The sequence below is a fragment of the Phragmites australis genome, chromosome 6, assembly GCF_958298935.1.
Source record: "Phragmites australis chromosome 6, lpPhrAust1.1, whole genome shotgun sequence".
In the NCBI taxonomy this organism is placed as follows: Eukaryota; Viridiplantae; Streptophyta; class Magnoliopsida; order Poales; family Poaceae; genus Phragmites; species Phragmites australis.
Genome location: NC_084926.1, coordinates 15183570 through 15208257, shown reverse-complemented (window position 1 = coordinate 15208257; position 24688 = coordinate 15183570). Strand labels below are relative to the sequence as shown.

General features: G+C 42.6%; 1 protein-coding gene across 1 annotated transcript; it reads right to left on the bottom strand.

Annotated features, from left to right (window-relative positions):
• Positions 1 to 2878: 2878 nt before the first annotated feature.
• Positions 2879 to 3629, bottom strand: LOC133922999 (late embryogenesis abundant protein D-34-like). The gene is made up of 2 exons (XM_062368482.1): positions 3441 to 3629; positions 2879 to 3337 (listed from the first exon to the last, which is right to left on the bottom strand). The coding sequence occupies exons 1-2, from the start codon at positions 3627 to 3629 to the stop codon at positions 2879 to 2881; spliced, it is 648 nt and encodes a 215-aa protein (XP_062224466.1).
• Positions 3630 to 24688: the final 21059 nt, after the last annotated feature.

The window sequence follows — 24688 nt, the reverse complement described above, 5'->3', positions numbered from 1 at the left end:
GAAATTACCTCTCTAGTCGAGTCATCAGGCATGACAGTCCCTCGAGTTGGCGATTGCGAGGACGCGCCAAACGTCCCTAAAAAAGAGTCATCTGTGCAACTCGTCATTAAGAGAATGATAGAGAGGAAATCGATAACTCGATAAGAGTTACCTTTTCAGCCGGGTCATCGAGAGTGACGGTTGCTCGGGGAGGCAATTAAGCTGGTACACTCGTCGTTCCCTAACAAGGGGCCACTCATCCAAACCGAATGCATTCAGGTACCTACTTGGTAATTTGAAAGGAAATAAGAAGATAATAAAAACTTCAATCAACATACTCGAAGGCTCCTTCGCTTGTGCTTGAGAGGGCACGGATCCAACAATAGATGTGAAGACGAGGACGATCTCTTCGATCGAAGAGACTCCTCGGCCTCCTCGTTGGTCGATCCTTTCCCCTTGTCGATGGCATCGGCGGAAGTAGCGCTGTCGAGATCAAAGACCTCGTTCGAAAGGATGTGTTCTTGACGGAAAACTGGAGCCTGCAGTCACACAGACAAGTCAGAACAAATAGACAATAACATATCTTACTGTTCCATTAAGAAAATACTTACGTCTGGTCGAGGATTCGATAAGGAGTAAGGCGCAATGTCACACTCTGGTGCGCCGGAAGAAAAAAGCTTGTTCAGTCGGGCGGTGACATCCTGTGCAGGCAGGGCTGAAAAAGAAAAGAAAAGTTTACTCGACAAAGCTCGAAGATCATAGCTAAACGAAAAGGGCAAAGTGCTAACTAAGCCTTACATCTGACTACATCCCTGGAAGCATCCTCATCCCCACTGTACTCCCAGGTCAGGCATGATCGCATCTTCAAGGGACTCAACCGCTTACTAATGAAGTCTCCGACCACATGCCACCCAGTAAGGCCAAAATGCCTCAGCATGCCAATCTTGTTGGCGAAGTAGGTGGTGTGGCTGGACTCTCGATGCTCTTGCGTCCAAGAAAGATTTTGGATAGGAAAAAAACCTCCATACACTAAAGATTTTGGTCAGTATTGGAGACGTTAAACCAAAGTTTCTTTCAATCCTTCAACCAAGAGGAAGTTAGTGGAACCAAGATATAGAAGTTTCTCATTCCACTTCTTAACTGGAAACCACTTCCCTGACACATTTATTCTCGGTAATCCTCTTCAATTTATAAAAATACTAAAAAAAATTCAAACTTGGCTCGATGCCAAGGAAAGCCTCACAAAGATGAACAAAAATACTCAACATGGTGACAGAATTGGGGTTCAGGTGGTGGAGTTCAATCTGGTATCGATCGAGCACATTGAGCAGGAACTTGGAAGGAGGGATGTTAAATCCGCAACGGAAGAAATACTCAAAAACCTGAACTCGTGCTTGATCTTGCAAGAAGGGAATCTCTCACCCGATGCCGTCCTCCATTCGACCAGGCAGCGCGACGGCACCACTCCTTCCGCGTCAAGTTCCGCCAACCGAGACTCTTGTATCACCGAGGGTGTCCAGGCATCGATCATGAAGCGCGTCTTCATCATACTGATCGAGCGAGTTGCCAGCAGCTGCTGCGTTCGACTGCTTCTCTGGCGAGGAGGAAGTCGGAATCATCGAGGAAGGGTTGGGATCCATGGATCTAAACTTTTTCTGGTGGTGGTGCTTGCCGAGGCAGAAAAAAGTTGAGAGGTTTGTGCAGGAAGAATAACTGCAAAGGACGAAGAATGATTGCTGCAAGTCCGAGTCTTACAGGTAAAAAACCAAAAAGTTACCGCCGTTTTAACCACTCCCACCTTTGCAACACCTCGATCGGTGCGAAAAAAGGAATGATGATGATGTGCGAATCTCTGCACACCCTTCTGCTCGCATTAAATGCGCCCATAATCGCCGTTTCAAATTTAGAAAGGTTTTTTAACTCTACTCGGAGTCAGGTGTCGATCAGTTGAGTTCCTTAAATCATTTTTCTTCCAGTCTCTAGTGCGGTTTGCCACAGGCGCTCGACCCGACTAAGCTTCCACTCGATACTCGGGAAAGGATTCGTCCATACTCGATTCTTTCGACCATGAGCCTGATCTACTTTACTCGACCAAGCTTAAACTTGTCAGTACTCAAGTAGGTGCTTATAGAAACCTCTCTTCCGGAGTAGAGTTAGGGGCTATTGTCGAATATCTAATTATGGGGTATATACGCATAAGGAGTACATCATATACAGACAAATTATATACGAAGCATATTCTGCAGCTTCAGATATCGCGGAACCGAATCAACGCTACCTGATACAGCCAAAATTAAGGAAGTACATACCGAGAAGGATTAGATTGGTTACTCAAAACCGATACGATTTATATTCAAAACAGTTATATCTACTTAGACATCAAGGAAAACAACTCCCTATCGACTACGATTGAATAGGAGTCGATATCGCACCCCTATGTAAGGCGAAAAAGCTGGTGGGAGAGGACAACCACAACTAGAACAAACAAGAAACTACAAGCAACAATAGAGGAGTTACTCGACGACTTTGACCCTAGGATAGATTAGATTCAATCAACTTCTTGTAATAGTCCTAGCCACCTTGCTTATACTTGTATCAATAAGACAGCAGCATTTTCACAGGACGTAGGGTATTACTCAAATCAGAGACTGTATACATCTTTTTGTCTTTCTTCGTAATTAATCCGTACTCTCGAAGGTACTAGGTACCCATTTAATTTACGAACATATTATCATGAGCTAATCTTCTGACACATTTTTTTCAAATCAAAATATCTAAACCGTTTTTAAGCCTACGCTCAACAGTTAGGTGTGCTTCGTTTTGGTTGATGATGGTCGGTTTTATATTGAAAGAAACGCGCGTGCAGACTAGTGTTACAACGTCACAGCATTACACATGATTACATCATCCTCCCCTCGTTCATGGCGGCGGCCTCCGCCACCGCCTCGGCGACACCGGCCTTGCCGCTGCCAGCGCATCCCCTCCCCGCGTTGCGCTTCGTGGCGGCCGCCACCTTCTCGGCGTCCTCCCTCGTGGCCACCTTGTTGGCCGGCAGCACCGCCGCGGCTTTGCCCACCACGTCCCTGAGCCTCACCTTGCAGTCCTCGCAGCGCGCCTCGAGCTTCATGTTCGTCTCCGCGGCCTGCTGCGCGGCGGCCGCCACCCCGCCGGGGATGTTCCCGCCCAGACCCGTAGCGCGAATCTCCGCGGCCTGCACCGCGGACGCGTCGGTGAAGTCCACCGGCTTGTCGCCCGCCGAGGTTAGCGCCACCGCTTGGAGGGCCTCGCCGACGGTGACCGCGTCCGTGGCCTCCGCGACCTTCCTGTCCGGCACAGGGACGGTTAACTGTGACATCACCTGCAAGCGTCGTTGCACGAACGAGACGTCAGGATCTTGGAACGTGCACTGCAAGGCCTTTGTGTTCGCGTGCAAGCATGTACTAGCAAATGGTGTAACGTACCTGGCCGCCGGCGCTGGCGGTGACCATGCATCTGCCGGCGGGAAGGTCAGTCTCAGTGACCTGGAGGCCGCCATCGTGCTGCTGCTGACGTTGGCCGATGATCTTGTCTCGCTCGCGGCGTGCCTCCTGGTCGTCGGCGGCGGACGGTGGGTACACGTCGCCGCCGCGGACTGGCTGGGCCTGGCTCATGCTACCTGAGCGCAAGTGCGCAACGACAACGCAAGGACCGGTTGGTTTGGCGTGGCAAGTCCTGAGCAAGTGAGCAGGGAGCGGCCGGCTACAGGCTACATAGATGTATATATATAAATTCGTGTAGAGAGGTACCAGTTGGTTTTGCCATGCATGGTATACACGTACACGTCTAGACGCCTAAAGCGGTGCGTGCGTGGGTTCAGGCGTTCAGCTGAGAAGAACGTACCAGAGAGCGGCGAGATTTGGCACTCTGCAGCTCTGCTTGACACGGTGCGCTCGTCTGCCGTGACACCTGCAAATTAATTGCCGGCTTCAGGTACGTTCGCTAAAATGTCTAGACGGTAAAGGTATTTTCTCTCTCTCTCTCTCTCTTTGCATGTTCCCAGTCACGGCACCGGGAGCAACGTGGCAGTAGCAGAAATGGATGAGATGAAACAGTGCATCAAATGTTCGGAAATTATCCATCTGACCATTGTCTCATATCACCGGCAGTTATCCATATAGAAGAGAACAGGGTTGAAATCCCCGTTCAGCTTTTGTTTTAGTTAGAAAGAAATTTATGAATTTAGTAAAGCAGTTGGTTAGGATTTTTATAGTGTAACCTACCTATCAGGTTAGAGTCCTATACTTCGACATAATTACTTATATTTATAAAATACATACATACACACTTGACAACGTCCTGTTAGTATAGAGTGTAAATAAGGAATAAACAATCAATTTTCTTTAACCCACTCAGGATGATCATGGCGTGGCTCATTGTCATAGACATGAGTAGATAGATTGAACCGGCCAAGAATGACAAGAAAAAGGGTGCTTCATTTGGTGTAGTTGCTAGCTTGAACATCAAGGGAGAAAGACAGCAGAGACTTGATGCTCACGCCGTGGTCACAGAGGCGAAGCCAGCACAAATATTAGGGGTGACTGTGCCTTTTCTATTCATGGTAGCTACAATAAATTACTATTTATTATAACTATTATCAATATTATTTTTGGATGGGAGGAGGGTGCCTGCGCACCCCTCCCTCAACGTGGCTTTGCCGGTGGCTATGGATGGCCTGGGAGAGCGGAAGAGCAGTGGTGGAGGTGGAGGAGGATGCAATGGCCGAGGAGGAAGATGAGCTAGCAGAAGAGGTGCCGTCACTCATTGTGTTGAAGATGGATATCGCCTGGCTAACTGATACCATGTAAATAAGGAATAAACAATCGATATGTGTATTCTGTATCATACAACACATACATATAGGAGTATAAAGGCACAGAGTTGTTACAAATTAAAAGAACAAACCGATCCGGTTGTGATCCTATACAAGCGCTAACAAGATGAGACCGAAGATCATGGACGTGATAACGCCTGGATGTTTAATTGCAGTTGTGGATCGCCATGAGACTCGCCGAATAGAGCTGGTCAAGCGGTTGGAGCTGCAGAAGATGTGCCGAGAATGATTCAATGACAAAGTAATCTAAGGGTCTGTTTGTTTCAGCTGTAGATTATGAAAAATAGTTTATAGATTGTGGATTGTAAGAAGCTGGATTGTAAAAGTTGAATTGTGGATTGTTACAATCTGGTGGAAGACGGATTGCTGGATTGTTAAAATCTAGGTGTTGGATTGTAACAATCTAGCTTTTCCAACAAGCTGTTTGTTTCAGCTTTTAGATTGTGATCATAATCTAATTTTTACAATCCAGTTGTTTGTTTCAGCTTTTGAATTTTAATCACAATTCAGCTTTTACGATTCGAAACAAACAGGGCCTAACATAGAGCCCTAAAATTATACTTCAATTCTTTCGTCTAAAAAAACTAAATAGGTGAATGAAATAGGAGTTCGCATGTTATCCAAAGAAAAAAAAGAGAGAGAAATAATAAGTTGAATAGTCATTTCATAGATTCAAAATATATCTATTAATAAATAATAATACAAGTTTTTAGAATGACATCTCTAACCACTCAACACAAACGGAAGTGATAACATTTAGTCGGTGGCTCCTCTGACCCAGGCCAAGTGCCAAGAGGCGACGGACCATCATGACCAATCAAAATGAAAGGTAATCTATTAATAAATGAATACATCGGCTGTTGTATAATTGCTAGAAATAATTTGCTCTAGATTTTGATAGATTCTACGTTTATTAAGAAAATTCCGCCCGGGCGTGAAGGTCCGCCCGTTGGATTTTAGGAGCAGGAGCGGAACTGCCAACGTATCCTGAGACGTCTCTTCCGTGGGGACATGAGCCGCACGACAGACATCGAGACACTTCGCTCGTCAAAATCTGTTCGTCACTTGATAACCACAACATGTGATCTCTAGCAGATGCTTATTTTACCACAACTCGAGTTTACGCCTCGATTTGTTCTGACTATTGAATCGATGCAGAACCGCGTCGCCTTCATGTAAATGGTGCCTGCGAGGTAAAAGAAAAACAATAGATTAATATGTTTTATGAAAATAGACAGAGTAACTAGCTTATCAAGTAAATATACTATGGAGCCAAAAATCAGCGATCTCCTATACCCTTTGCTACTGTAGTTTACTGCAGCAGTAGACCTGGTACTGGTTATATATACGTATGTAAGCTAGCCACTACTGTGCTACTGCCACCACTACTGCTACGTTTATCCGTCAGGCTTCTGCACTCGGCGTAACTCTGGTCATGTATTTCGCGTCGGAGACCTGTCCGCTCCACCGTTTCTGCCGTGCTGCGACGAGCCAGTTAATGTGCCGGATCAGATTGACTCGATCTCTATGGGCAGGCCTCTCTTGAACTCCACGTACGGGTGCGCCATCGGCACGTCCTCGCCGTCCGGTCCATCCTCCACCTTCGTACGTGCACGGCACATCATCGTTTTAAGTCACAGCTTAGAACAATTAACGAGATAATCTCAGTAGTAGCGTAAACTTGCATGCTCTGTAATTTGTCTTCTTACGTATAATTGAGCACGAGGTGGTGCAGGAAGAAAGGAGTCTCCACTTTGCCGAACTCCGATCCAGGGCAGAGCCGGAGGCAAACTTCTTGCCAGTCGTCTGGTTCGACCCCTGCGGTTCATCAGTTCGGTATCAAAACAGAAAGAATGCCAAACAAATGTTAAAACCATTGCTTATGTAGGGTACAAACTGTCAGCACTACATCAGCAACACTAGTGATGGATGAAAAGCCATATTCCATTATAAGTTCTAAGAACATGCCAGGATGATTGGTTGGTAAGCTATAGGTACCATTGCAGTATTGAGGAACTTAGTGGTTAAGCCTTTATATGAAAAAATGTAAGGGCACTAACCAACATTCCTAGTTAAACTGAATTTCATTGTTGTTTATTAGCATGAGCGTTGTATGAGCAAATGCTCCTCACTATATCAAGGATTACGAACAGTGCAGCCCAACTAAACATATATAGTTATGAAATATGGCTGACTGATTTCTTTTCAGGATTGTGGCTAATTTCACGTTCATGCATACTTAGATCCACCATCACTTAGAACAATGGTTTGTTACGAGATTCTACCCATTGAAGGAGACATATTATTGATAGCAAAAAATGACATGGCCATACTTTTTGTGCACACTGGATAGTCTGGTGCTTAAAGTCGTGTCATCACCATACTATTCGATGAGCAGAAGGGAATTTTGTGTAGAAAACATACTCTCTGTACAAATCGGAAACGCTGGACTATCCGATGCTTGTAAGTTGATATTTGCTGAAAAACATGTTCTCTGCAAAAAAAATAGTCTGGCGAGGGTTTTGGTGCAAACGCCGGACTATACAGTGCTTATAGCTTGAATCGCGTAGAGAGAATTGCTCTCTGCATAAAATAGTCCGGTGTGTTATCTGAGGTAGCATCGGATCATCCGGTGAGTTCAATGGCAAAACTTGTAGAGAAAATTGCTCTATGCGAGAATTAGTCCGGTGAGGCTTCCGGCGTCAATGCGGATCATCCGTTGCATGTATTTCAAATTTTTGCAGCAGGATTTGCTCTTTGTAAATATTAGTCCGGCGATAGCCTCCGGTGAGTGTATTTCAAATGATGGACTATCCAGTGTATATTAGGAAAGAGTTTGGGGTCCAGTCGAGTTAAACTCACGAGATAGTCTGGTAATCAAAAGTTTGTTCTCACCGGACCATTCGGTGTTCAGTCCGAGTCCGACTTGAGTTGGATTCGTAGATCTGTTCGGATTTTTTTTTCACATTTTTGACCAAACAGAGCGTGTTTACGATTGGAATAGAGTTCTACTTTGATTCCCTAGGACCAAGACCACGTCCCCCTTATAAATAGTTGAGGGTGTAGCCCGATTGCAACAACTCAGTCAATCGCAACTATTGCATGTACTTTTCATTTTTCTTTACTTTCCTGCACATTAGAGTAGTTTTAGAGTAGTTCTTCACTGCTACTTCGAGTCCCCACGATTTGGGTGGTAGTTCTTTATTGATTTTCTTGTAAATCGTCTGGACGGCGATCCTCAAGGTTGCTGGTCAAAATTGTTTGCTTGTTTGCTTGTAAACAAGTCGCATGTCACTGCAAAAAGCTATAGTTATCCAGGATGGATTCGTGTTGCACGAGATTGCCAAATTCCGCGCCAACACAAATTGGCGACTCTGCTGGGGAACGACGGTTCTCCTTCAACACCTTCACCTAGGGTTTCGGCTACTGCTCACCTCCCTAGCTGTTGCACCATGGTTGGAGAGGAGGTCGAGATCAACACCAACAACATTATTTCACGAATGCTTGAAGAGCTTCCCGAGGAGGATCGCCAAGCTATTGATGCTCAAAAGCGGGAGGTGGAGAAGATGATGCTTGCATGCTATCAAAAAACACATCAAGGCATCATTAAGAAGGGCGATCCAATGTCAGTCCACACCAAGCATGAGGTAAAGACCAACGTAAGTGATTCCACTCATTATTTACAAGAGCACATTGCACATATGGTTGATCGATCTGTTGGTGCTGCTATGTTTAATAATTCTGAAAAATTGGTTAAAAGTCTAGATCATTTACTATCTAGTCGTGTTAGGGCTTTGTTTATTGAATTACAAGATGAAAAAGGTAAAAAATACAACCCCAATTGCATGATGCTAGCACCTCGAATTCCAATGGTAATGATCAATTTCAGCAAGTACCTTTGGGTTTATCGGCACAATTTGTAACTCTTTTGCATACACAAAAAAATATGCTGATGCAACAAAACCAAAACCGAGCCAATTTGGGTTCAATCAACATGATGACACCTACATTTAATACACTAAGTACTAGCAAACCGGAGGTCCCTTCATTTGTTTTTTCGGTTCCAAACACTTCATCAGGCATAACTAGTTTAGTTCCACAAGCGGTTAATAATGGAGCTAACAAAATTTCAGCGAGCATGCCACTAGTTCCCTACAACACCGTGACATATAACACATCTCCTATACCCCCACAAGGTACCAGCATACCTTATGGTCCATTGTCGGATATTTGTTTCAATATGCCTTCACAAAATACTCCACATATGCAGCCTATAGCTTCACACTCTCAAGATACACCACAACCACAACCTTTTAGGCCGCAACCATATGCTGATGTGTCATCCAATCGACCCATCGCCGAAACACTTTTAGGGCCTGAAAGAATCAAAGAGCAAATGACTAATATTTTGAGGGAACATTTTGGGTAGCACTTAAAGGTAAGTCTCGTGTTTATCAAGAACCGTACCCTGATTATTATGACACAATTCCATATCCTCATGGGTTTAAAGTTCCTGATTTTGTTAAATTCAATGGGGAGGATGGTAGAACCACAATGGAACATATAGGACAATTTCTTGCGCAATGTGGTGAAGCCAGTGGTAGTGATGATTTAAGATTACGTTTATTTCCTTTGTTAGTTTCCGGCAATGCTTTTACTTGGTTTACTTCACTTGCGTCTAACTCTATTCATACATGGGCACAATTTGAGAAAAATTTCATGAATATTTCTATACCGGAGACACGGAGTTGAGGTTAATTCACTTGACATCGGTTACACAAAAGTATAACGAGTTTTTTTTTCTGAATACATTAGGAGGTTTAGGGATACTAAAAACTGATGTTTCAATGTATTGCTCTCCGATAGAGATTTAGCTAAGTTAGCTTTTGTCGGGTTGCATGCACACATCAAAGAGAGGTTAGAGGGGCAAGAATTTTCAGATGTAAACCAAGTTTTACAGCAGGCTCTGGCTCAAGAAAGCCGTACCAAAGAGCATAGAAAAGTTCAAAAATTTAGTGAAAAACACAAAGTGTATCGTCCGGGTGTTAATGTAGTTGAATATGAGGAAGATTCATTGGATGATGATAGTGTAGAAATGTGCGTAGCCGAGTGGGTATGTGAGTCTAAATCTAAACCATTTGTATGCTCTGCATTAAAGCTGACTCCACAAAAGAATCAGCAAGAAGAGATGAAATTTACATTTAGTGTCACTAAGTGTGATAGGATATTCGATCTCTTGCTATAAGAAAAGAAAATTAGTTTCTCCTAATCATGTTATTCCACCACTTGAGGAGATTAAAAATATTCTCACGCTACTAATGATTGCAATATCTTGCATTGACAGGTTCAATCGGCCATTAATGAAGGACGATTGAAAATTACCGGAAGTTCGAAGATGAAGCTAGATAATGATCCATTCCCCATCAATATGATGAACTTTAAGGGGAAGAATGTCTTGATTCGGCCATCTCAAGCCGAATCAACTAAAGGCAAGAATGTGATCATTAGTGAGGATAATGTGAGGCCAAGGATGATCAAACCTAAAAGTTCAGAAGTTGGCCGTTGGAAGGTAAATGAAGGCAAGAGCAAGGTCACTAGGAGATTTGAAAATCCAAAACCTACATTTAGTGCACTTTTGGCTAAATATGAGAGTGGCAAGGACGGCCACAAAGGAGGCAACTGGCCAAATATTCTTAAACGTTCAAGATCACCTTCGGAGCATGAGTTTGGAGGGAGGAAAAGGCAATAGGAGGACAATATTGTAGCAGCTCTGTTTCCTTCTTTTGGGCCACCAATGCCTATGATGTGGGGGCCTCCTCCTTTGGTGCTTCCTCTGTGTCCGCCATGTGGTTGGTGTGGACCTTGGGCGCCACCTCCTATGTCGTTTGCTTCACTCCATCCGGGGTGGACAACACCACGACCTTCGGCATTCGACTGTTATCTCATTCTAGACAAGATCCGTTTAATTCAAGAAATCGGTCAAATGATGAGAGGGATATAAAGGAAGTTAAAAAGGTATATCGTGTGAAGAATACAAGCATTTCTAATGAGAAATCAGATCTGAACAGAGAGGAAAAACAGCCAGTTGTTGATGACAACAAAGTGCAAAAACAATCGGCTAATGACGGTTTGGTAGGTGGCAATAAAGAGGAAGTTGTAGAGGTGGTTGATATTGATCTTGGGACCAAATTGGTGTCTCCTATAGCAGCACCACAGCTCATAGCCTCAAGGGTTGAAGAGGTCACTTCTAGTGCTAAGCCGATCGATAGTTCAGACGATCAGAAGATTGAAAGAAAAATGTCCTTACTGCCCGAGACTAAACCACTGCCTCGATGGTGTCCTAGAGGTCTCTCACACTCTCAAAAGAGAAGGCTACACAAGCAAGAGTTAGGAGAAGTTCAAGCTGAAAAGGTGAGGGATCCAGTGTTTAATGAAATTAAGCCAATGTTGCCTATTCGGAAAGAATGGAGAGTAAAGCAAGTTGTAGCGCCTATTGTGACACCTAGTGATGATGAGGATGACATTCTAGAAGACTCTTTGGTAATTGGAGATGATACTCCACCTCATGATATTATGGATGTCAATATGGTTTTCGTTTTGCTTTTGGAGTTTCGAGCCATTGATGAAGAGGTTGCTCAACTAAATATTGGTCTGAAGGAAGCTATATTTGAGAAGCCTAAAGAATCGAGCCAGCATTTGAGACCATTGTACGTCAAGGGACATATTGATGGAAGGCTGATTTCTAGAATGCTAGTAGATGGTGGAGCTACCGTGAACTAAATGTCATATTCAGTTTTCAAGAAGCTAGGAAAAGAAGATAATGAGCTTGTGAAGACAAATTTGGTGTTTAATGGCTTCATCGGCGATCCTACGGAGGTCAAGGGTGTGATTTACATGGAACTCACTATTGGGAGCAAGACGGTGCCTATGGCTTTCTTTATCGTCGATGTGCAAGGTAACTACAATGTATTACCAGGCCATGATTGGATTCATGCAAATCGTTGTGTACCTTCTAGTTTGCACCAATTCTTGATTCAATGGGTAAATGATGAAGTAGAGGTTGTACATGCAGATACATTGGCTTTTGTTGCTTTAGCCGATGCTTTGGTAGATTGGCAACACGGGAATGTTCAATGTTTATGCAGTCAAGAACTTTCGGGTTATGATTTTGTTAGTGTTACTAGGGATGGTTTTGTACTAGTGCCTATACAGCCGATTTCTTCATATCAGCTTAGCAATGTAATATTATAAATGGGAAAACAAAGTAATTTAGAGTGGTTGCAACATTGTGTGGAACAATATCGGTCAAAAAGAATGGTATTTGTGAAACTATTGATGATTTTGATGAGGTAGATAAGCTAGGACAAGGTTTTTTCATCGGCTGACCCATTAGAAGAGGTAGATATAGGAGATGGTACTGTTCCTAGGTTGACTTTTGTGAACAAAAACATGCATGATGTTCAAAAAGGCGAAATGGTTGCATTGCTTATGGAATATATTGCTTGTTTCGCTTGGGAATATCATGAGATGCTGGGACTTAGCTGTGAGCTTGTAGAGCATCAGCTTCCCATAAAATCGGATTTTAGACCTCATGAACTACCAGCTAGAAAGTTTAAGCCTAACATGTATGGTCGAATCAAAGAAGAAATAAGCCAGATGCTCGCTGCGGGGTTTATTCGTCCTTGTAGGTATGTTGAATGGATATCCAACATTGTCCCGGTTGAGAAGAAAAATATGATTTTAGAGATTTAAATAAATCTACTTCTAAAGATGAATATCCTATGCCTATCGCCGATATGTTGATTAATGATGCTTTGGGTCATAGAGTCATTAGTTTTTTGGATGGAAACATGGGTTATAATAAAATCTTTATGACCAAAGAAGACATGTCTAAAACAGCTTTTTGTTGTCCGGATTTTGTTGGTTTATTTGAGTGGGTTGTCATGACATTTAGTTTAAAGATTGCCGGTGCTACTTATCAAAGAGCTATGAATTTGATCTTGATCTTTTATGATTTGCTTGGTGTCATTTTAGAAATTTATATTGATGATATTGTTGTCAAATCGGATGCTATGGATAGTCATTTAGCCGATTTGTGTTTAGGTTTTGAGAGGATGCGTCGGTATGGTTTAAAGATGAACCCACTTAATTGTTATTTTGGTGTATCGGCGGGCAAGTTTTTGGATTTCATAGTACATGAGAGAGGCATAGAGATAGATCCCAATAAAATAGTAGCTATAGATAAATTAAGGGCGGTACGATCAAACAGAGATGTTCAAAATTTGTTAGGTGAAGTTAATTACTTGAGACGGTTCATATATAACTTATTCGGCAAAGTTAGTGCTTTTACTGTTATACTTCGGTTAAAGAAAGAAGCCGATTTTACTTGGGGGGCAGAACAACAAAAAGCCTTTGATGAGATCAAAAAATATTTGTTATCACCCCCCGTGTTGAGGGCACCCAAAGTCAAAATTCCATTTTGGCTATATGTTGCTGCACAAGAGACGGTGATATGTGTTGTTCTTACACAAGAAAGTGAAGGGAAAGAATATGTGATCACTTATTTAAGCAGACGTCTCTTGGATGCGGAAACAAGATATGTATTTATTGAAAAATTATGCTTGTCACTGTATTACGCATGCACCAAGTGGAGACGTTATTTGCTTTTTAGTACTTGTGTGGTTGCATGCCAAACCGATGTTATTAAATACATGTTGCAAAAGCCGATTTTGATTGGTAGAATCAGAAAGTAGGCGTATGCTTTAATTGAATATGATTTGGCTTATGAACCGTTAAGATCTATGAAAGGCCAAGTTGTTGCTAATTTTATTATTGATCATCGCATTGATAATGATACATCGGTTAGTGATATTAGTGTGTGTCCATGGAAACTATATTTTGATGGCTCGACCTGTAGAGAAGGTCAAAGTGTTGGTATTGCTTTAGTTTCACCAAGATGTGCTGTTTTTGAAATATTGGCTCGTTTAGAATACTTTTGTACCAACAATCAAGCCGAGTAGAAAGCTCTTTTGTTAGGTTTGCAAATTTTAGAGTCCATGGATGTGAAACATATAGAGGCATTTGGTGATTTATTATTAGTGGTGCAGCAGGTTTCTAAAGTTTTTCAATGATTTGATGGGTCACTGAATAGCCATTTAGATAAATGTTTAGATATCATAACAAATTTGGATTATTTTACCATCACTCACATATCTAGATGAGAGAATGTGAGGGCAAATGATTTAATGCAGCAAGCATCCGGTTATAGAGTCAATAGAAGGATGTTATTTGTATTAGAAAAACCGTTGTTGGCTTGTGCTAGTGTCCATTTGGCTGAACAGCAGGAGGAGAGTTCGGTTTTGCCCAAAAAATCAGATTTGCCTACACCTAGTGATTGGAGAAAGCCGATGATTGAGTATTTAGATAATCCTAGTTCATCGGTAGATAGAAAGATTAGGCGACAAGCTTTAAAATATATGATGTTGGATGCTGAATTATATCGCCGAACCATAGGTGGGTTGCTTCTAAAATGTTTAGGTTCAGAAAGTAAAATTACTATAGGTGAAGTACATGAAGATATTTGTGGTACGCATCAGTCGGCTCACAAAATGATATGGTTGTTAAGAAGAGCTGGGTTTTATTGACCGACTATATTTGATGATTGCTCTAGATATTACAAAAGATGTGAAGCATGCCAAAAGTTTGATGATATATAATTAGCTCCTACTTTTATGTTGAATCCTATCATCAAACCATGGCCGTTCCAAGGCTAGGCTTTGGATTTCATCGGCCAAATTCATCCTTTATCTTCCAAAGGTTACCACTTTGTTTTAGTTGCTACAAATTATTTTACAAAGTGGGATGAGGCCGTTCCTTTGAAGAATATGACGCATAAAGATGTAATCAAATTTATTTTGGAACATATTATTTATAGATTCGGCATTCCACAAACTTTAACTACTGATCAAGGGTCTTCTTTTATTTCTCATCAAGTGCGTGAGTTTGCCGAATCATTTAGAATTAAGTTTCTTAATTTCTCACCATATTATGCTCGTGCCAATGGACAAGCCGAGTCAAGCAATAAAACCTCGATTAAGCTCATAAAGAAGAAAATAGAAGAACATCCAAAAAGATGGCATCAGGTTTTGAGTGAAGCATTGTGGGCTCATCGCATATCTAAACAGTGCTACTAAAGTTACTCCTTATGAGTTGGTGTATGGACAAGAAGCCGTTTTGCTCGTTGAGGTAAATCTTGGCGCATTCAGGGTGGCATGACATAATGATTTGTCGGTTGTGGATTATTATAATGCTATGGTAGATAGAATAGATGACCTCAATGATGAAATGTTTAGAGCTTTGAGAGAAATTGAGGGTAACTAGAGCCTACAATAAGAAAGTAAAGGAAAAATCGTTTCAAGTAGGATATCTGGTTTGGAAGACGATTTTACCTGTCGGGTCTAAAGACAATAAGTTTGAAAAGTAGTCTCCTAGTTGGGAAGGTCCTTTTAAGGTTGTAGGAATTGTACCCGAAAATTTGTATATATTGCAATATTTACAAGGAGACAAGATGCCTTAAGCTATCAATGAGAAATACTTGAAGAAATACTATCCAAGTGTGTGGCAAGACCCTTCAGAAGAGAGGTAAGCATATCTGACCGATGTAATTTGCCATTGTCCCAAGATATATAGTTATACATGGCCGATGTATTTACTATCACCCTTAGAACATACACGTGGCTGATATACTGTTCATATCATCCTAAGTAGTAGTCGAAGATGAATAATGAATTATTTTATGATTGTACCGTGTAAAAGTGTTTTTTGGTGCGCAAGCTTTACCAAAAAAATAGGAGGGTATGTGTTAATAGCAAAAATAGCACGGCCAAACTTTTTGTGCAACCGGATAGTCCGGTGCTTGAGGCCGTGTCATCACCGAACTATTCGGTGAGTAGAAGGGGATTTTGTGTAGAAAACATGCTCTTTGTACAAATTGGTCCGGCGAGTGCTCTGGTGCAAACGCCGGACTATCCGGTGCTTGTAAGTTGATATTTGCCGAAAAACATGTTCTCTACAAAAAATAGTCTAGCAAGGGTTCCGGTGCAAACACCAGACTATCCGGTGCTTATAGCTTGAATTGTGTAGAGAGAATTGCTCTATGTAAAAAATAGTCCGATGTGTTGTCCGAGGTAGCGTCGGATCATCGGGTGAGTTCAATGGCAAAACTTGTAGAGAAAATTGCTCTCTGCGAGAATTAGTCCGGTGAGGCTTCCGGCGTCAACGCTAGATCATCCAGTGCATGTATTTCAAATTTTTGCAGTAGGATTTGCTCTCTGCAAATATTAGTTCGGTGAAAGCCTCCGGTGAGTGTATTTCAAACGCCGGACTATCCAGTGTATATTAAGAAAGAGTTTAGGGTCCAGTAGAGTTGAACTCACCGGATAGTCCGGCGATCAAAAGTTTTTCTCACTGGACCATTGGGTGTTCAGTCCAAGTTTGACTCGAGTTGGATTCGTAGATCTGTTCGGATTCTAGCCGAATAGAGCGTGTTTATGGTTTGAATAGAGTCCTACTTTGATTCCCTATGTAACACCCGGTTTCAAAGGAACAAAATCGGGCACAACACATGTATGCCAGGATCAAGTTTCATACATGCATTACATCATCAGTGTATCATCACAATGTCATTATTACGATAACATTATTAATTTATTACAAAAGGACTCGAGGGTGTAAAAGGAAACACAGCGGAACAAGAGAGCTTCAGCGCCAACGGGTCTTCCATCTTCCACATGCGTCAGCCGGAGGCACACAAGCCTAGAACAGGAACTCCGGACCGAAGTCATCCACATCGAAGGAACCAGCTTCATTGATGGCTTCTGAACAGCAGAAGGATGCAAGAAATGGTACAACAGGTGTGAGTACAAAATGTACTCCGCAAATGTGGGAAAAACATGTTATGGGGCTAAGTCAAAGAAAGGTTATACACTGGTTAACTGCACTAAGCAATTATGACCTATGACTTCAACAACGGGCATCCTATTTACTAAGTGAGGAGACACAACTATGACAACAGGGAACAATTCATCGGATTCCATCCGACTACCAAGACTCACCAGGTAATTCCATTACCTGGCTACCCGGCCAATTATACAAAAACCCTGATCCCAGCTAATCAAGAAGGAGTCCAAGCCCTCTCTTGACTGTGAGCATGGCTGATCCATCAGGTTAATACTCTACAGAGTTTACACAGCTTTCCCCACGAGTCGTGATTCCTGTGTTGCTTCACACTTCTAGGGTGTAGAGAAGGGGTCTCACTACAAGGCCTTTACAAAGCTCCCGTCGATCCGTAGGCACCCACTGAGGTTTCACCACTAACAGATGATTCTATCGCTGTAGAAGCCCCCTCTTGTGCCACTCGACCATCCATTGGTGACCACAGAACCGGAGGGTTGGCTAATTATTTGGCCAGGCTGTACCCATATAAGCCTCATGGTTGTGTAGTTTAGCCGAGTTACATGCTTCAAGAACCGGTCCTTGTGATCCCATATAAGAACAACCACATACCAACTGTGCATTACCCGCACACGTGCATTCTCGCACCATCATCATACAAATATTCTATTGGGATCCCTATACCATGTTGCTACAAAATTACCATATCCGATTCTTATTGTATAATTATCAGTCAAAATTAATATTTACCCAACTATGACAGCACTAGCATACCTATCCTTCATTACCCATGATTCATCAACGTCGACAAGGATAATCATACAAGAGCTAGTAAACCCTAACAAGGGATTCCAAATTAGACAAGCATGCAATGAAAGATAACTAACTACATATGAATCCTAAAATAGGAGCAAGATGTTCAAGGACACTTGCCTTCAGCTAAGGGTTGTTCGAAGTCTTCAAAAACTTGATCTTGCAGAATCCCGAACTGATCACCTCCTAATCGACACATCGAAAAATCACACAAGTGAAACTACTAATAACAGTACAACAAACAGTATTAAAACTAGGTAAAAACCCTACAAAAATATTCTACACGTCGCTACTAACATTTGAGCATGAAAATCACCCAAATCGGAGCTACGAGCAAAAAGTTATAAGCTTTTGAAGTTCTAGGGGCTTTTCTACAAATTTTACTTAATTTCAGAGATTAAACCATTTTGTTTTTATACTAAAAATCCTTTTTACTGCACAAGGTGACATCATAAAGCAAATATGAAATATTTTTGAATAGGAAAATGGTGGTGTACTGGGTCTATGGCTTGTGAATCGAAGAGAGGGGCTTCGGTCCACCAGTCCACCATGGACTGAGGGAGCCGGCGGGCATGCACTCGGTGACGGAGTGGCTGAAGAGCAGCTGGACCGGCGCTTCGGTGACCGAACCTTGCTGACGAGCGGCGGAACATGGAGAGGGGCACACGAGGATCGTCACCTTGGGATGCTCAAAGCCCGGGAAGGGCAGTGGACGGTCAGCGACGAGGTAGACGGTGGTGGTGGTCAGTGAAGCATCGAGAACGGGCTCCGGTGGCTCGAAGGATGATGGCAAGCCCCGAGTTCGATGCTGAAGAGTCCTCCAGGGATGGAGAATGAGTTAAAATGGCTGGAGACGGCTCGGAAATGGAGAGAAAGGGGTGGTGGCGCGCTTCACTGGAGTTGAAGAAGAAGGCGTCGATGGCGGTGTTTCTGGCGAAAGAAATGAGGGTGAAGGGGTAGCTCGGGTGCAGAACTTTGCAGAGAAAGTAATGGCCGGCTTAAATAGGGGCAAGAGGGGGAGGAATTGGACCGGCTAGGGCAATTTCCATACGGCGAGCTAATGCCATAAATCGGAGTAATGGAGAAGGAAGAAGGGATGGGAAAAAGGGGCGGTTTCCATGCAGCGAGTGAAGGAGGGGCGGAGATTGCGGCACAATTGGAGTTGGTGAAGGAACGGCTCGAGAGGGGAGGCGATTTTGAATCGGGCGGCGGAATTTAGGGCTGCCCAGGCAGGCGGAAGGAGGAAGAAGTAGAGCCAGCTCGAGCGGCTCGAGGGCTCTGCTGTGGGCCCATGAGGCAGAGAGACAGAGGAGGGAGGGGGCCAGCTCAGGTGTGGGGGTAGCGGTCGGCTTGGGCAAGCGCGGGCAGGTCGGCCCGACGGACCACACGGAAGAGGGGGAGGCGTCCCATGCGGGGAGAGAGAGGAAGGGAGAGGGGGAGGGAGGAGATTGGGCAGGAGAAGGAGAATCGGCCCGAAAAGCTTTTGACATTTTTTTAAATTCCTTTTCTTTTTACATTTTGAACCAAATTCAAAAGAGGTTTAAACGAGCGCCTTCCAGCGAACTTTTGCAAACATTTTTCACACATAAAAACCTATTGCAACTACGGCAGCATGAATGCATCAAACATGAATATAACCTATAGCAAATTTAAATTTAGAAATTAATTTCTTCTATTTGAACAAAATTTACAACTCCTATTTTAATTCTAGCAAAATTTTAAACTATTACAAATATTGAAAATTTAGGGTGTTACACCCTAGGACCAAGACCACGTCCCCCTTATATATAGTTGAGGGTAGAGGCCGATTGCAACAACTCAGTCAATCGCAACTATTGCATCTACTTTTTGTTTTTCTTTACTTTCCTGCACATTAGGGTAGTTTTAGAGTAGTTCTTCACTGCTACTTCGTGTCCCCGCGATTTAGGTGGTAGTTCTTTGTCGATTTGCTTGTAAATCATCCAGGCGGCCATCCTCAAGGTTGCTAGTCTAAATTCTTTGCTTGTTTGCTTCTAAACGAGTTGCATGTCATTGTGAAAAGGGATAGTTATCCAAGACAGATTCGTGTTGCACGGGATTGCCAAATTCCGCGCCAACACATATATGTTTCTTGTCTGAGCACCAAGTAAAATGAAACTCAGAGTTTCACCTTCTACAAATTTCATGATTAGTATGGTGTTGTCTAGCTATCACTTTGGCATCTCATATTTAGATCTTATTGACACAAATCCATCACTAGAACAATGGTTTGTTATGAGATTTTGCCACATTATCTTAAAAAAGATATTCTGCCAACCAAATCAAATAGTAATATTGCAGATTCTTGTCTTCTTTTTCCTTTGTTGTGTTAGTCCTATTATATGTAGTGCTGCGATAGGTAAACTTATTGGACGAATATTGGTTATCACCATTGTTGTTTCCTAATTATTGCCTACCTTCTACTCATAGTAGATGAACTAAAGCTCTATCTTAACTCATAGTATCTAGCTCTGTCTACATTGCACTATGCTGTTTGGTATAACAATGACCTCTGCAGAGTTTTTTTTCCTGGAGTTCATGCATGATTCAGTTCCTTTTGTACATGTAGAAAATTGGGATATGTATAAATAGTATAGCTGGGTTTTTTCCTTCTAGTCCTTTCTCTTCTTGCCCCAACCTTCCTCCTAAATCCTAATCAGATGGTGAACTCGAAGGAGGGTTAGCTTGGTCAAGGTACCAACAATAACAAAGACAACAACCAGTAGGTGCCAGCACAATTCAATAAGGAACAACTCTTGATGACATTGACCCAGATCTTTCAGAGCATGGCTTAGAATATGGAAAGTCTGTTACAAATCACTAAAGCTCTGAGTGTAGGAGACGAACATAGTCAGCAGGACAACAAGAAGAAGAGGAATATGCCATTCCAAGGACAAGGAATCAATGCATCTCCCCGTGTGTCAACTCAAACTCCTCAGCAAGGATCTATGTTTTGTCCTAAAAATCAGTACATACCTCAACCTCAAGCACATGTTCAACGCTCCAATTATCAAACACCCCATTCTACTCCACCAGCCACTCCTCAAGTTAAGAATAGACTAGCTACTCCCGCCTCAGGCAAATGATGTTTCTGTTGTGGAGAGGAAGGACGTTATGTGAATCGGTGTCCTAAGAGGTATCTAAATCAGGTCAACATCAACACTCCGATGACTACCCAGTCTTAAGCACGTAATGGAAGTAAGATGCCCGCTCAAAACCCCTGGACGCAAAGTAGACCTTAGGATCTTAACGTTAGTGATTGGGTGATTACCTACAATGAATTTCAACCGAACATGGCCAAACATTTCAAAAGTGTGAAAATCAAGTTGGATCAGTGCAACAAGGCACTCCTGTCAGTCAAGAAAAGGATGATACAACAGAAAAAAAACTCTCTTCCCATGTCCCAACATTCAGATTCCCCACCCTATAAATCTGGGTAGAAACAAAGCCCAGGATGCTCCTACAAGGAAGGCGTGTTTTCATTATGGAGAAGAGAGACATTATGCCAACCGATGTCCCTTGAGGATTCTTGTCCCTGCTGCTAAGAAAGTGTGCTTACACTGTGGAGGTGAAGGACACTTCCTCAACGAGTGCTCTAAGAGGTACCATGCCTCGCCAAATGAGAAAGCATGTTTTTACTATGGAGGACCCTTACATCGAATCTACAGGTGTCTGACAATGTATCCTACTTTGGATCAACCTGACCTCAATATTCGGAAGAAGTTCTCAACCTAGTCTCAAAGCCACAATAAACCTCAAGCTCCTACTTAATAAAGCCCAGCTCAACCAAATCGTGATGAGTATTAGATCGACTATGTCACTGCAGAAGAAGCTTAGTAGGCACCAAGCAGTTGAGAGTGGTGTATCACATGTCAAATGCAATAGTGTAATAATGTGGATCTGATGTCATCTCTTTGTATCATCAAACTATGTTGCTTAAGTACAATATGTTTAAGACGTGATTGGAAGTTTTGTTTCCCCTCGTTATACACGAGAAAATTTAGCATTTCTCCGCTCCATCTCTAGTTTGTCTACATCTCAAGAACTGGAAATGCATGTCAAAGAAGTCTGGTCCTTTTTAAGGGGGTAGACTTTCTAACCAATCTCTTGGTTCTGGAACCCAAAAAGAGATATTCGAAACGGCTAGTCAGCAAGTTTAACGGAGTAATTAAGGTGTGCCAGTGGAAGAACAGTAATAGGAACCTACACAATGATCCCATAAATGACCATCAAGAACAAGTAACTTTTCCTTGGAAGTAAGATAGGCTTTATGTAAATCTTCAGGAATAAGAAGGTACGCCAAGATCAATTAGTAGATGAGATGATCGAGAAAAATGAAGGAATTATCAAGAGTCCTAAAGTTACGGATTCTCAGGAAATAGTTCAAAAAGCACTAAGGTGTATCAAGATCTCAAGAATTGCTAAATGGTGGTATAGAATGAAGAGGGGTGTAGCAGAGTATGTAGCTCTGTGTATTACATGTCAGAGAGTTAAACCGGTACATCAAAAGCAACTACAACCATTGAAGATATAGTAATATAATACTCAGGAGAAATTTTTACATACTCTGGGAAGCAATCAAGATTTGTTGAGACAATTGAGAGAGCCATCCAAAGCGACGTGGTCAAAGAATGTCACCGCGATGAGGTCGCCACCAAGAAGAAAGAAAAAGCAATTTGGAAAGCGAGAATAAAATTTGAAGACCAAGTTCTCTTATCTCTTTTCTGATATTTTCTAATCTCGAGGGCAAGATTCCTTTAAGGGGCGTAGATTTGTCACACCCTATTTTTCAAATTTCTAAAATTTTCCAAGAATACTTGTAGATTAAATAATTAGAATAGGATAAAATCCTATTTTCTAAATTCAAATTCAAATTTGAATAAGGTTATTAATTGTTTGCATGCCTTCATGCTGGAAATAGGTATTTATGTTTTATTTTGAGTTGTTGAGTTCCTCAGGTTTTTTCTGGATTTTATTCGAGCTCATTTGGAGTTTATTAGAATTCTTTTGAGTTATATTTATTTTACAAAATACCAAAATGTTCTCATGAGTTCAAAATATTTTTATTCGGCTTCTAAATGTTTTCAAAAGCTTTTCGATTTTTTCTAGAGTTTTCTAGGTTTATTTGGTATTTTATTTGGGATTTGTTTGCTTTCCTTCTTTTATGAAATTCCCAATAACAAGAGAAAAAAAAACAAGATCCAGCCCAGCCCAACCTTCTCTCTCTCCTTTATAACCAGCCCTTATTCCATCCCAACTGGGCCAAGCCCAATCGGCCAGCCCATCTCTCTCCCCCTCTCTTATTTCGTCTCTGGCCAGCCTGCTCTCCCTCACCCTTGGCTCAGCTGGTTTTTCCCACCTCTTCCACCTTCCACTTGGGTCACACCCCGGCCCACTCCCGTGCCTGCAGGTCCAGCTCGCGCGCGCCTGGCCTTCCTCCGTCGTCTTCGTCTCCGGGATGGATACGACACCGCCAACTTTCCTCCTTGGCATGCGCGGCATGAAGTCTTGGAGCAACCGCTTATATATAGCAATTGAAGCCACCCCTCCTCATCCTCGATCCGATCTCGCCGAAATCCAAGCACCCTTGAAACCCTAACCACATCTCGTCGATTTCTCCGAGCGCCAGCAAAACCCGTCGTCGCCACCAGTGTTGCACTACCAAGCTCGCCGACACGCCGCCCTAGCGTCGCATTGCTCCACCCGTGCCGCCCAAAAGCTCCACTGCTATCTCCTGATCGCGTCAGTGTCGTTGTTTTTGCTCCCCAGCCGCTAGAACCACCTCCCTGACATGCTCCTATATGCCGCCGCCGCCTTCTCCGTTGCCGGCCTCCTTCTCGTACTGTCTCCTGATCGTGTCAGTACCATCATTTTCGTACTCCAGCCGTTGGAACCAGCTCCCCAATGTGCTCCCGTACGCCGCCGTCTTCTCCGTTGCCAACCTCCTTCCCGTGTTGAGCCACCCGAGGTAAGCTACCAAATGGATCTCTCCCACTCTCCCGAAGCTCCTTTACCGCTCGCCTTCGTGTTCCAAGGCTGGCGACGAGCCTCTTCTCTAGTGAGACTCCGCCACCTCTGCTCTGTGCCATCGCCATGGTCCACGAGCTTCCCCTTGAACCGAGTCCAGAACGTAGGTCCACAGCAACACAGACCCGGTCCACCAGCCCTAGTCATTAGATCCAAATCCAGTGATCCAGATTCAATCCACTTGCCACATCAGCCTATGCCATGTCTACTGCCACGTCATCGCCCATGTCAACAATTTCTGATGTGTCATCCCACATGGCTGCCACGTGTGCGCCACGCAAGCTAGCCAAGCCCAGTCAACCTTAAGTTTACAAAGAGGTCCCTGGCTAGTTTAAATAATTAGATCTAGGTCCTAAATATTTACAGTAAGCCCCTTAGACTTTTTAAATATTAATTTTATGTCTTATCTTTTTACAGAAAAGTCCCTAAACTTTAATAAATTAGATTTTAGCCTTAGCTATTTTTTAGTTAGGTCCCTCGAACTGCAAGGTCTCGTATCTTTTTCGTTTTAGCTCCGATTTGAGTGATTCTTCACTCAAATCTTTCTAAAAACAAGATCTACCCAACCATACTAGATTCAAATAGTAATTCTCTTATCTCTACACTAGTTTTCTCTTTTTAACATCTAGATCCCTACAATATGAAGATATTATTTTGATTAGTAAATTTATGGTTGTCACAGTGACATATAGGTCCTAATCAAATCTACATGTCATTGTATCACAAACATAGGTTTATGATATGAAAATAATATATTAGTTTGTGGATCACACATGTTAATGCTTCAGTCAATCTTTTCTATCATTTCATGTGAAACCCTAGTTCCTATATCTTAATCTTTCTTTGAAAGAGGTCCAGTCAATTCTATTCTCCTTGTCCAGCCCAATCCAAGATCCCAGTATATCATTCTATTCCTATTATTTTTACAATTTGGAGTTTATTTGGTTTTTATTCAATGTTGTTTTTGCTTCTCGATAGAACTCATGAAGTTGATAGTGTTCTGGAGCAGTTCGAGGGATTTCAATATCA

Coding starts and splice junctions, on each gene's coding strand:
- LOC133922999 (XM_062368482.1), bottom strand. CDS start 3,629: ATGAGCCAGGCCCAGCCAGTCCGCGGCGGCGACGTGTACCCACCGTCC. Junction 3,338..3,440: donor CCGCCAGCGCCGGCGGCCAG/GTACGTTACACC, acceptor CGACGCTTGCAG/GTGATGTCACAGTTAACCGT.